This window comes from Denticeps clupeoides, chromosome 3 (genome assembly GCF_900700375.1).
Source record: "Denticeps clupeoides chromosome 3, fDenClu1.1, whole genome shotgun sequence".
Lineage (NCBI taxonomy): Eukaryota > Metazoa > Chordata > Actinopteri > Clupeiformes > Denticipitidae > Denticeps > Denticeps clupeoides.
In genome coordinates this window covers 30801377-30813967 of record NC_041709.1, presented here as the reverse complement: position 1 = coordinate 30813967, position 12591 = coordinate 30801377, and the positions used below count along the sequence as shown (strand labels likewise).

At 48.8% G+C, this 12591-nt stretch overlaps 2 protein-coding genes across 2 annotated transcripts; one reads left to right on the top strand and one right to left on the bottom strand.

Moving 5' to 3' along the window:
* Nucleotides 1–185: 185 nt before the first annotated feature.
* Nucleotides 186–2958, top strand: LOC114785215 (nascent polypeptide-associated complex subunit alpha, muscle-specific form-like). The gene is made up of 8 exons (XM_028971094.1): nt 186–465; nt 557–900; nt 978–1137; nt 1207–1307; nt 1485–2031; nt 2111–2491; nt 2833–2881; nt 2955–2958. Exons 1-8 carry the CDS (start codon nt 186–188, stop codon nt 2956–2958), a joined length of 1866 nt encoding a protein of 621 aa, XP_028826927.1.
* A 4497-nt stretch (nt 2959–7455) lies between these two features.
* Nucleotides 7456–12200, bottom strand: LOC114786755 (zinc finger protein Gfi-1b-like). The gene is made up of 6 exons (XM_028974180.1): nt 12055–12200; nt 10508–10751; nt 9565–9737; nt 8199–8333; nt 7903–8068; nt 7456–7812 (listed from the first exon to the last, which is right to left on the bottom strand). Exons 2-6 carry the CDS (start codon nt 10716–10718, stop codon nt 7634–7636), a joined length of 864 nt encoding a protein of 287 aa, XP_028830013.1. The 5' UTR covers nt 10719–10751; nt 12055–12200; the 3' UTR covers nt 7456–7633.
* Between the last annotated feature and the right edge of the window lie 391 nt (nt 12201–12591).

Below are 12591 nucleotides of genomic sequence, written 5' to 3'. Positions count from 1 at the left end.
ACACACATATATATATATATATACATACACACACACATATATATATATATATATATACACACTTTAAGTTTTAATTCACGATATTAACTGAGAGGCGGGGAAAGCGCGCAGGTGGAAGCGATTGCGCATGCGCGGCCAGTTCATTAATCCAGTGCTGAGTGTTCTGCCGTAATTGTTCATCTGCGATGTCCCGCAGAAAGGAAGAAATGGGGTTGCTTTTATGTGTGCTCACGTTATTTCTCGACTCTGTTGTCGACGCCAGCGAAAGAGACGTTTTTAACGCGTACCTCGAACTCGCCCCTGACCCCAGGAAGGAGGCAAACTTTTACGCGCAGGGCAGCTGGGAGCTGGGCGACGGTTTGGGGAGCCCGCAGCCCAACGACACCAGGCTGGTTCCGCAGACGGCACCGCACGGCCTCCATCCGCGGCCGCGGAGGGCCAGCTACGACCCGCGTTCGGACGCAGGTAAGGACGCGCTGCGTCGACGCGTGAACGCGACGCGCGGACGCAGCAGGCGCCTCACGCTCACGCGCGGTCTCTCCGCGCGCGACAAAAGGTGACGAGGGGCGCGGCGTCCGAGGGACGGTCGCCGAGGACTGGCCGGCGATGAGGCCACTGGTGGTGTGTGGGGACGGCGCCATGACCCTGAGCGCGCAGGGCAGGGCGTACGCGCATCTTCTCGTGGACCGAGGTCATGACTGTTTAATTTTTATATTATTAAACCGAGCGCAGGGTCCGGATATTAATGGGAAAAATGTTATTTTTAATGCGTTATTTCCAGGGACCGCGTCTCCTGTACCCCTGTTCCACTTGCCCGCGTCCTGTGGGTACTCCGTGGAAAGCAGTTTGCAGAAATTGGTTTTAAAGGCAAAGTATGATGGCTGCCATGTCATTCACGAGGTATCATGGTTATCATTGTATCTGTATTTAATGCATTAATGGTTAAATCTAATGTGGTGTTTTCTCCCTCCCCCCAGAATGGTAGTTATGTTCTGCCGTTGTTGTGGTGGGGGGTTCAAGTCAAGGTGTCCTGTCCTGACGTCCCAAAGCTGAAGTCGTCTGCCCCCTTGGCGTTCTGCTGTACGTCCGGTATCGTTCTGAAGGCCATGGGACCCAAAGAGAGGCTGAAAACCAAAGGTGAGATGTTCCCTTAGTCCTCAACTGTCCATAAAGAATAAAGTGATTTTCTTTTCGTACCCTGAGCAGTTGAAGACGCCTGGATGCCCATAGTGTCCACAGAATGTGCAGAGTTTGTCGAAGAGTCGCTCCTCTTGGCCCCCTTTGCAGCCACATGCATTACTGTGAAGGTACAGCTGTATGGCATCTGCTCACCACCAACCAATGCTAGTTTTTTTATAATTTGGAAATGGTGGATGGCTATTAGTTTGCACCACGTATCAGATCATGATAAAAGGTGCCGTATGTATATGTATTATTAGAAATGAAGAAGATTGAGGCTGTAATTGTTGTTTTTCTTTTTCCAGGAAGGACTGTACACCCTTGACATTATGTCTGATGGGTTGACCTTTAGGTTGACCTGCCCTCCCGAATTTGGTCCACTGCCTCCCCCGTATCCCACTTCTCCTGTCCATCAAACAACGCTAACACCAAGCCAACCAAGCTCTGCATCTCCTGCAGATGATACTTTTTATCCTCCTTTTTCCAACTTCTACATTCCTCCTCCACTTCACCCACCTTCTCTTCATCCTACAGTTCTTCCTCCATTATTTCCACATGACAGTGGCTTGCCTCCATACTATTATTCAGGCTATCGTGCTGATCCTTATTTTTACCTACCAGCTCCTTCCCGGACTCAGCCGTCTGTGCCTCAGTCTTTTCAGAACTTCCCATTTCCAAATGCGCCCCCTCATTATTTCCATCCTTATTACAATTATGTCTACCCTGGGCATAAACCTACAGAAGATCCCCTCCAGCCAAAACCCCCACGGCAACCTGTAACTCGAACTCCTACCAAGGCTGATGTTCCACCTCATCGTTTTTCACTACCTGCTCCGGGCCAGAGACCAGCTCGTAAGATGCCCTCTATTCCGACTCGGTCCAGCTCCGGTATCCAAGCTCCCTGTGATGCCGTATTATGTTTACCCACCAGAGTACCCCTACCCGCCTTACCCAGACCGGCCTCGCGTGCCAACCTCTGCCCCGGCTCAAATAAACGGTGGCAGCAGCGGCCCCTCCTCGGCCGGCCATTCCTCTCCCCTGGTGCCGGTCCATTCTCCAGCTGGCAGACCGCACCGTCCGCCTGGGTGCCCTCCACAATCCCGCCTCTGTGCCCTTTACCCACAACTCCACGTCGGCCCTGCGCCACCCGCACAAGTGACCGCGCCTCCGAGACCGACTGCCTTCGCGCCTCCGAGGCCCGCGTCTACGCCAGGCTCCGCCCCCTTGCCGCCGGCCCCCTCGCTCACTTGTATGGCCGGTTACATGACCGTCTCACTCCCCTCCGCCATGCGCCATTCCATCAAGGTCAAAGGTGAGCCAAATCCAGATGTGTGTGTGTGGGGAGACAAATCACATACAGTATGTCTCAATGGGCTTTGACACCCTACAGTTGACACCCCCCCCCCACACTTGACCCTTCTGCACACAAGGAAAAAGCTCCACACAAAAATACTCTAGGAGACAGAAAAAAGAAAGGAAGAAACGTTGGGAAGGAGTGATACAGAGAGGGACCCCCTTCCAGGGTAGAGTGAGCCTGCAAGTGGTGTCAGTGCAGGGCTGGTGATGACTTGTCCAATAAGAATAAGTCCTACAGTTGCAGGGTTGGAGAAGCCCAGCGTGAAGTTTTTTCCGGCTGCATTTCTTGTTCTGCAGGTGCCGGAAGCTCCTGGCTTCCCATAGGCGCTGCTCCAGAGGACTGCGGGTATGTGGTGCAGTCCACTGAGAGAGGACTGCTGATGTCTTCTCCTCTCCCTGCCTGTCACTCGTATCCACAGGTGAGTCGGCTGGTTTTTTTTAATCAGATGTTTGAACGGTGCTCGAATTGAGGGCTCGTTCTTGAATTAAATCCCGTGAACGAACGTTCGTTGAACTTCCTGATGGGTGAAACTTCAACGAGTGAAGAAGTGCAGCCCTCATCTGTGCCAATAAAATGTTTCTTCAGCTTTCTTCCAAGCTTTCATTCCCTCTGAAGTTCTGGGACATCGTGCTGAAACGTTATCGCACCTTAGAGCTGCAGTGTCCCCACGTCTCCCAAAAGCCATCAGTGGTTTCCACAAGCTCTACCTCCAGCCCACCGGTACAGGTCCTGGCTGACCTGGTCTACCCTACACCTCCTCAGCCCCTAAAGCCGCAGATCCTTTGCTCCTCGCGTCACATGACTGTGTTGTTGCCCCCGGGACCTCGATCTTCACTGGTTGTCCAGGGTAGGTTTGTGATGAATGGTCACCTTGTCACCTGTTGGCTCTTTGTTCGACTTCAATATTTTTCCACTCTAGATTTAAATGGAAATGAAATGGATTTGGAGGGCGCCCCAAAGAATTGTGGGTACGTGGTCAGGAGAGGGAGGCGTAACCGCAGCGGCACCACGGTTGTACTCCCCTTCAACTCCTGCCACGTGACTTTGGAGGTGACCTTCACCCCCGTTACACACTCTGTATCAGAAATGTGAACTGAAGGTCATGTGTTCCGCCCATTCTGGTTCATAATTAGGGGGGTCAGCAACAAGTGGTTCTCAAATATACCGTGGATGGGGGCCAGACAGACGTGGCCCGACTGTCTTGCCCGGCTCACACCGCCGTGACTCCTCCAAGTAAGTTTTTTTTTTTTTTTTTTTTTTTTTTATTTTATTTTATTTTTTTTTTTTATTTATTTATTTATTTTTTTGTGCGCAAATTTCCTCCATTTCTTTTCCTCCCCTGGACACCAGATAACTTAAGACATTTTGACATGTTTTTATTTTATTTTTATTTTTTTTTTGCCGTAGAGAGTAGGGTTTTCTTTTGCACCAAACAAGAGCTTGCAGGATATATGAATTGCACTTTTAACGGATCAGCATACCGATCAGAATAGTATACCCACAGGTAATGCGCAGGTAATGTATGTGTCTCATCGATCCTTCCATCATACCACTGAATAAAGGTAAGAAATTTTACATAGTAATAATACATTTGCGGCACAACCCTCCCCTTCCCCCTCCACTACAGCAAGCAAACAGGGACAATAATTCATGGTTTTTATGTGTTTATTAATGTCTTTTCTGATTTCCTGCTAAAATAAATGAATTGGATAAGCAGCACAGTAATTAGTCTGACTTTGGTATCACTTTCCTTCATCTTTAGGGTGTGATCTTCCGGAAAAACAGCGCCTGCCATGTGCTCCAGCCTCGGCCTCAGCCTCTAGGTGCCTGTCTCTGGGCTGCTGTCACAACTCGGGCGCCTGCTTCTACCCCATGGATGGTGGGTTACCTTCAAATCCATCCTTTTTTCTGTCCTTGGTGCGGTTTTGAATGCTCTTTCTGAAAAATGTGCATTTCAGAGTGCACCGCTGACGGCCATTTTGTTTTCTCCGTGCCCGCCTCGGTCGCCACCCCGCCCCTCAACCCGACTTTGCTTGTTGCTGCTGGAAACGAGTCCTGTGCCCCTGTCAGGGTCACCGGTGAATACGCAGTTTTTAAGATCCCCCTGAATGGCTGCGGGGCGCACAGATACGTGAGTGGGACAAGTTGTACTGCCCCCTCTGGGCGGTTGTGGTTTTGCGTGAACTCCCCAGCCCTACCTGAATTATGCTGCAGGTTTATTAATGGCCTAATAAAGAACATGGCTCAGAGCAGGATTTTAGTTTAATCATGTAGCAACTCTGAGCATTGGTTTGTTCTCAAAGGTGGTGGGCCAGAATGTAATCCACATGCTGGAGATCCTGAACCGGGTGCAGACCATCACCTTGAACTATGGCACCATCACACGAGACTCTCCAGTGAGGTAATTTTATCTACGGTCCTGCAGAGCGTCATCGGCTGGGTCCACGCCCGACCGGTTCTTTTGATCCCGTGTTCCCAGGGTGCTGGTAGAGTGCCGCTACTCGTCCAGCTCGGTGGTGAGCGTGGGCTACCTGGTGAAGAAACCGTCGCTCGGACCCGCCGTTCAGGCCCAGGGGGTGTTTGGTGTGCAGCTCCGAATTGCCACAGGTTTGTGTTGGTTTTACAGACTGTGTAGTTTTAGACGTGAATAGTGATAAGTCACCCCGAGTGAGAAGGGGGCAGCCATGAAAGGCACCCGGCGAGCAGTGTGTGGGGACGGTACCTTGATCAAAGGGACCTTAGTGGCACCTTGGCAGCCTTCCGGCTACAGGTCCACTTCCTTACCTGCTTTTTTTTTTTTTTTTTTTTATAAATAGATGAGAACTACTCCAACTACTACCCACAGTACCACAGACCCCTGCGCATGCTGCTGGGAAACCTTCTGTATCTGGAAGTCCGTTTGGTGAACCCCCCTGATCCAAAGGTGGTCCTCCTAGTGCACTATTGTGTGGCGTACCCCCGCTCTGCAGAGTCTGTGTGGGTCCTCCTCTACAACGGGTGCGTTGAGGTTTCGGGCCTCTTTCCTGGGTTGAGGCGAGGAACCAGGGAAAGAGAACTTGCTGGGTTTTTCGTTTTTGCAGGTGTCCAAACCCCCTGGACCCCAGCCCTGAGGTGACCCTTCCACCTCAACCCCCGACAGAGCTGGGCCAAACCCGCAGGTTTACAATCTCCACCTTCCAGTTCATGCCCCAAGGAGAGCCCTCCGATGAAGAGGTAACCCCACCCTCCTTCACCGTGTCCATGGTAACTATGCATATAGCCCTTATCCAATAGTGACTGGGAGAGTCGTCGTCGTGTCCCCCAAACCCCCACTCTGGGTTAAGTGTCTTGCTCAGGGTTACAGTGGTAGTAAGTGGGGTTTGAACTTTCATTCATCTTCTGTCCCTCAGATCTATTTCATGTGTTCAACGGAGGTGTGTTCTCCCTCTGATGGACCCTGTGTAGAAGGCTGCTTTACCGGTGAGCTTTGCCATGTTCAGGGCGTGGCTTGAACCCCATACCACAGTACTCTGCATACATAATAGTATTTTTAATTAACCCATACATCTTCATTATAGATCCATCTGCTAGTGGAGAACGTGAGAACATGGGGACGAGAGAACATGGAGACTGGGCTTAGAAACTATTAAAAAAAAAAATAATAATAATTCACAAAATAAATGCCTGTCTAGAACCCTTTTGCCTTTTTATCTTTCACTAGCCATAAAAAAGCCATTTTTCATTCGTTTGTCCAAGTAGACTTGTAATATATACTTGTGTGTGTGTGTATATTATAATATTATATATATATATATATATATATTTATTTATTTTTTTTAATTAGAGGTGGGCATAGAGTGAGATTAATCTAGATTAAAATGGCCTATTTGAATTCTGCCGAAGGCATTCAGAATATGTGTGCTACCCAAACAATGACTAAAAGTACGTCTTTGAGAACGGGTTTCTCAAGCCAGGTGGCGCATTAGACCAGGGGCTCATCTCCTGTTTCCAAAATGCATCACAAACTGCTTGAGAAAGCTGGTCTACTATGATAGTTGGTGATGGAAAATAAATTATGTTCAATAAGATGTACTTGTGTTTACCAACTGTTTATTCAGTTAAATAGCTGCATCCATGTTACCACGTCACATTTGATGTGGTAATTTCACAGTTCGAAGACTCGTTCTCGCCCCCTACAGTGCAATTCGGCTAGGTATATATCCGCGCTAAAATATCAAGGTGAAAGTCATCATAGTGTAGCGGTTCTTCTGCCTTGTGTAACTTTTTAATTTTGTTTCTTGAACCACAAATGATGAGCTGACACCCAAGAGATTTTCTGTGCAAAGTGTATTCTGTACAAAAAGCAAGGTCGCGTCAGAACATTTCTGCACCTCTCTCTACAATATACAGTATTAAAAGAACATAAAAATATTCACAAAATCGCAATATTTGCAAAATATTCCTAATATGTACATAAATTAAAATGAAAGAAATAACCTTTTGCACACAAACCCCACGCACCTCTCACAGCTCAGGCCATGTGTCCAAGAGAACTAAACCGGGTCTCCAACCCACTAACCCAAGGGCACGGCTGCATCCAAAAAATTTTCGGGGGGTGATCAACCCACATAACTTTTTACAATAACCATAAATTGAACAAACAAAAATACAGAAACATATTTGACATAACCAGAAATATTAACACACTTTAACATTCTACAATTAAACAAAAACCCGGTTTGTCATTATAATTCCCTCACCCACATCAGAATACAGGTAAACAAAATAAGTCTGTAGAAAATAAGAAAATAAAAGACACAAGAAAGGAGAAATGTACTTATAAGTCTAGTGTAACCATTTAACTCCGGCACAATAGCTTGCGTAGTATAGACCCAGCTCCCAACCCAACTTTGTGAATAGATTAACGGCGATATTTTTTTTTATCACCCGATAAGAGTCTCACGTTAACGCAGCACGTTAACGCCGATAACGGCCCACCACTAATATATATATATATATATATATATATATAAAGCCATGGTGGATTCCCAGAGGAATAACATTGAAATCACCGCAAGCCTGTGTCTTCCGGCGTGATAAATTGAATACGATCGACCATTAGCTGCCTGTGCAGTGCAGCTCTCGGTGCCGCCGCAGGTCCACTTTGCGCTGGAAGCTGTAGTGGCACAGCGGGCAGCCGAAGGGCCTGTAGACGCTGTGCTTCCTGCTGTGTGTGATCAGGTTGGAGCTCTGGCTGAAGGCCTTGCCGCACACCGCACACACGTGGGGCTTCTCTCCTGCACGCAGGGGAACGAAGAGACGTGTGCACCTTGGTTAGTATAAATGTGCGGGTTGATTTTTGGTTAAAGATGCGCTGTAAGGCTCACCCGTGTGTATGAACGTGTGCTTCTTCATGTCGGATTTCTGGTGGAACCGCTTGCCGCAGTACTGGCAGGGGTACGGCCTCGTGTCGGAGTGGATCAGCAGGTGCGTGGACAGGGTGGAGGAACGCTTGAACACTTTACCGCACACCTTGCACTCGAACGTCCGCTCCTGCACAAGCACGCCAGCGCCAGACCGGTCACGTGAATGGAACTCGTGATACTCTGATCTAACCAATCACCATTTACGACTATTCACACAAATTCTGAACATTCCAATGGAAAGAGGGTGGAATCCGCACCTTGACTGGGCAGCGGAGGCCGGCCTCCGAGCGCAGGCCGTACGGAATCTCGCCAGCCTTGGGGAGGCGGAGCTTGTGTCGGGCCCCGTGAGCCTTCTGTGTGTGAGCCTCCAGGCCAGAGAGGGACGAGAATCCCTGGGGAGAAAGTGCACCACACACACACACACACACGCTCATCAAAGGCACATCATATCTGGCAACGTATATAATAAACTTGATTAATTTGCAGAGCCTTGACAAGAGAATTCATACCTCATTTTATTTGAATGCAAGTTTTATTATTTAAATGAGCCGGTCTTTCTGGTCGATGGTGTGCTGGATTTCGCTTAATCATTAAATTAATAACTTATCCAGAGTGCCTCGAAGGATAAGGGCATCTGATAAATGTATCAGGATCGGCCTAATAGCCTCCAAATAAATGCAGAGGATCGTCATCACCATGTTATTTTCATATTTTATATTTTTATATATATTTATATTTTATTTAAAATTTTATATTGGCTCGTTGGTCTAGGGGTGTGATTCTCGCTTCGGGTGCAAGAGTTCCCGGGTTCAAATCCCGGACGCGGGCAGTGCCGTACTTTAAGGGGGCAGCGGTGGCCTAGCAGTTAAAGAAACGGCCCCGTAATCAGAAGGTTGCCGGTTCGAATCCAAATCCACTGAGGTGCCACTGAGCACACTGCTCCCCGGGCGCCTGTCATGGCTGCCCACTGCTCATTCAGGGTGATGGTTAAAAGCAGAGGACAAATTTCACTGTGTGCACCGTGTGCTGTCCTGCTGTGTATCACAAGTGACAATCACTTCACTATATCCAGCATCCCTGTGTGGCACAGCAGATTTATACGTGTAGAGGTGAAAAGATACGTATGTGGTTAGAGCTGTTTGTTTTTTTTTTTACAGCATTTATTTATTATAATTTTGGTTGAATACTTGTGCTTTATTTCATTTTATTACTTTTCTTATTAGTGAGATATTGATGAGAGTTAAGCTTATCCAGAGCGCCTTACAATACGGATTTACAGGGACAGTCCCCCCCCCCGGAAACACTCAGGGTTAAGTGTCTTGCTCAGGGACACGATGGTAGTAATTGGGGCTTGAACCTGGGTCTTCTGGTTCATAGGCGAGTGTGTTCCCTACGGGAAGTCTCGCAGGAGGAGAGGAAGGGGATTTTCTGGAAAATGTAGAATTTCAGGTGGTGTTCCTGAGATGAAGCAATAACCCAAAATAAATGTATGTGGCACCAGATCAACTTCTCCAGTGAGAAGTTCAGAGATGTTGGTTGTGCCGATTTCCTCTTCTTACAAGTTTATAAAACATCTTGCATGAAATTCGTATCTCAGTCCCCGCCCGCGCCTGGACGTCTCACCTTGCCGCACAGCGGGCACTCCCTCACCGAGGAGCTGCCGAGCCTGACCTCAGGACGGCCCCTCTCGCCGCTGAGGAGCTGCGCCAGCTCCTGCCGGCCCAGGCCTGCGGGCTGGTGCAGGGGGTTCCAGAGGCGTGGCGCTGGTGAGGAGCCCTCCCTGCAGCCAGGTCTCCCTGAGGGTAATAAATTCAGTGGGATTCAGTGGGATTTTTCAAAGAAACCTGTGAAAGTCACGGCTTTTTTTTTATATTAACGTTGATACACCGATACCGGATGCCGGCATGAGGGCAATACCATCACCATCTTGATTTTGCCGTGAATATTTGATTGATTTGCTGTTTTCGTTCAATCTAGGGCCAAATGAACACTTCCCATCAGCGCTTATTGCGTAGCCCGCCCTGGGACTTTGGGTACAGGACGGGACAGGTTACACCATTCATTCACACACGCGGTCGCCATGCCCCGTACATGCCTTGCGAAGCGGGAGTTACACTCACGCCAGCGCATGGGGGACAACGTGCGAAACTCCGCCCACACCCCATACAGACAATTCCCACATGACCCTGGGAGCCCAGAGGTCACGAGTTGCTACTGTAGTGAAGGCAGTGATCAGTCGTGCCATCCGGCCTCCAGGTCAGCGTGCATGTCCCAGGCTTCTCCCCCAACACCCGCCCATCGGTCTAAACTTACGTTTACGGCATTTACCAGACGCCCTTATCCAGAGCGACTTACAGTCAGTAGTTACAGGGACAGTCCCCCCCTGGAGACACTCAGGGTTAAGTGTCTTGCTCAGGGACACAATGGTAGTAAGTGGGATTTGAACCTGGGTCTTCTGGTTCACAGGCGAGTGTGTTACCCACTAGGTTACTACCACCACCGAACTGGGCATTTTGGGGCCCCACATCGTAAAAGCCTTGTAGACCTGGGCTCTGCCGCGTTTTACCTGTGGGCCACATGTGGGCGTGCACAACGTCGACTGAGATGCCATTCGGGTCCTTCGGTGGCGACGGGCTCCGGAAAGGAGGAGTCGAATCGCCAGCTCTGCCGTCGGGAGACTCCAGGACGGGGGCGGGGCACAGGCCGGGGCTCTCGGCTGCGGGCCGATGCGGATGGGAGGACACCTTCTTACACTTCACCAGGAAGGAACGTGGCATGGTTGAGGAACGGGGGAAGGAAGAATGGAGAATCTAGGGGGAAAAAAGTCAAAAAAGCAAAAGTCTGGAGTAACGTTTAGTCCACAGGAGGGCAGCATAGACTCAAGTGGTTGAAAATCAGAGCGAATCTGCCCGCGATCCAGAATCCGTCCTACATCTGGAATATTGTCTGGGAATATTGACTCGCCCTCTCACGCCATCGTTTCGTGGGAATTTGTAGCGCCGGCGTTTTAGTGGGCAGACCCGTTCGGCTGATGCTCTGGTCCGGGCCGATTACCACTCAATAACCGGAGCAGGTCGGGTTGCAAAGTGGGCTTCGAACCTGCAACTTTTCCGAGGGGCCTGTTTTTTTTTTTTGCCCACCAGGCTACCACCTCCTGGCATTGTGTGTAATTTTTTTTTGCTGTATTTCTCCCCTGACCCCCTGACCTTAAATCATCTGTGTCACTTACACACACGTACACACACATCTACGAGAGGCAGAGAAGTCGACTCAAACGGAAACCAGTCATCAGTACACGTCTCCACCGAAAAATCATGAGCAATACGAACAAAACTGTACAACCTAACAACACACGATGCCCTGCTGTCATTATTAATCAGCGAGTCCACACTCCTCGCCGCAGTTGTGTTCTTACGGATCACGACAAGCATCGCAATTTATTACGGAGAATTTCTCAACACAACACCTTCTCTAATTGCGGCTTTGTTTAAATCGGATTGATTCTGAATTAATAATTTGCATCAGGAAGTTGACCCCCCGCTCACAACTTACACATACATATAGACACACATATGATACCTAATATGGCCTAATTATACAGGCTTAAGTGCTTATATTAAATTAAGTACAATTAAAACAAGACATTCCAAAGAAAATATATTTGAATAAAACAATATTAGCAATATTTACTCAAAATACAACATTTTTTTTATAATGTTTTGTACTTTTTTTGAATATATGTATTTCTGAAACTGGTACCTGTGTGTGTGTGTGTGTGTGTGTGTGTCAGCTCTCTCGCTCTCTTTCTCTCTCCTCGTACCTGGCCTGCAGTGATTTGTGCGGGGCTCCGGCCTCGGTGCCAGGGCCCGACGCGCGGCCCTGGCAGCGGAACAGACTGAACGCGCGGTGGAAACGCGGCACAGCCCCGCTTCCTCAACAGCCCGGCAACCGTCGCCACGGGGCCCTCGCACCCTCACGCCGCGGCCCTGCATCGAGCAGCAGAGCCTGGGTTCAGCTCCCAAAAATACACTCGCGACACACTCACCCTGAACACCACAAAATGTACGAAATATGAAGTTTTTTTGTTGTTGTTGCCGTTGTTGAAGTACTCACTTGTGGCGTCCTGCGCCGCCAACCGCTGAGCTGCCGCTCTCTTCTCAGCTTCAGGCTGGAGGTGGAGGAACAGGGCCAGTAAGTGCTGACTCTGGACTGATGGTTGTGCGGGCTGAACTCAGCCTTTCTGGGTGTGTGTGTGTGTGTGTGTGTGTGTGTGGGTTTCTTTTTTTTTTTTTTTTTTCTTTTAACAGTTGAGCGTTGCAGCTGTTGCTTCAAAGTGTCTCGTGACACTTTGTAGTTCTGCAACACTGTTGGCCAACCTCTTGGGGATGGCAGGTTGATTTCGAGAGAATGGTGGAGGTGAAGAGAATCCCTCCAGCAGAGTTTAGGAAGGAAGCTACGAAAGAGAGAGATCGAGTGATTGTGAAAAAGAAAGAAAGAAGCGGTGGTGGACAGCAAATGAAGAACTGAAGTTGCGCACAAACTCAGAGGAGATACGTGTAAATCTTTATTTCATATCTTTCAAGTACAGAACACTGAAATATTTCATATATCATTAATATCGTCTTGGTAACTGTCAGGGATATACTTTGA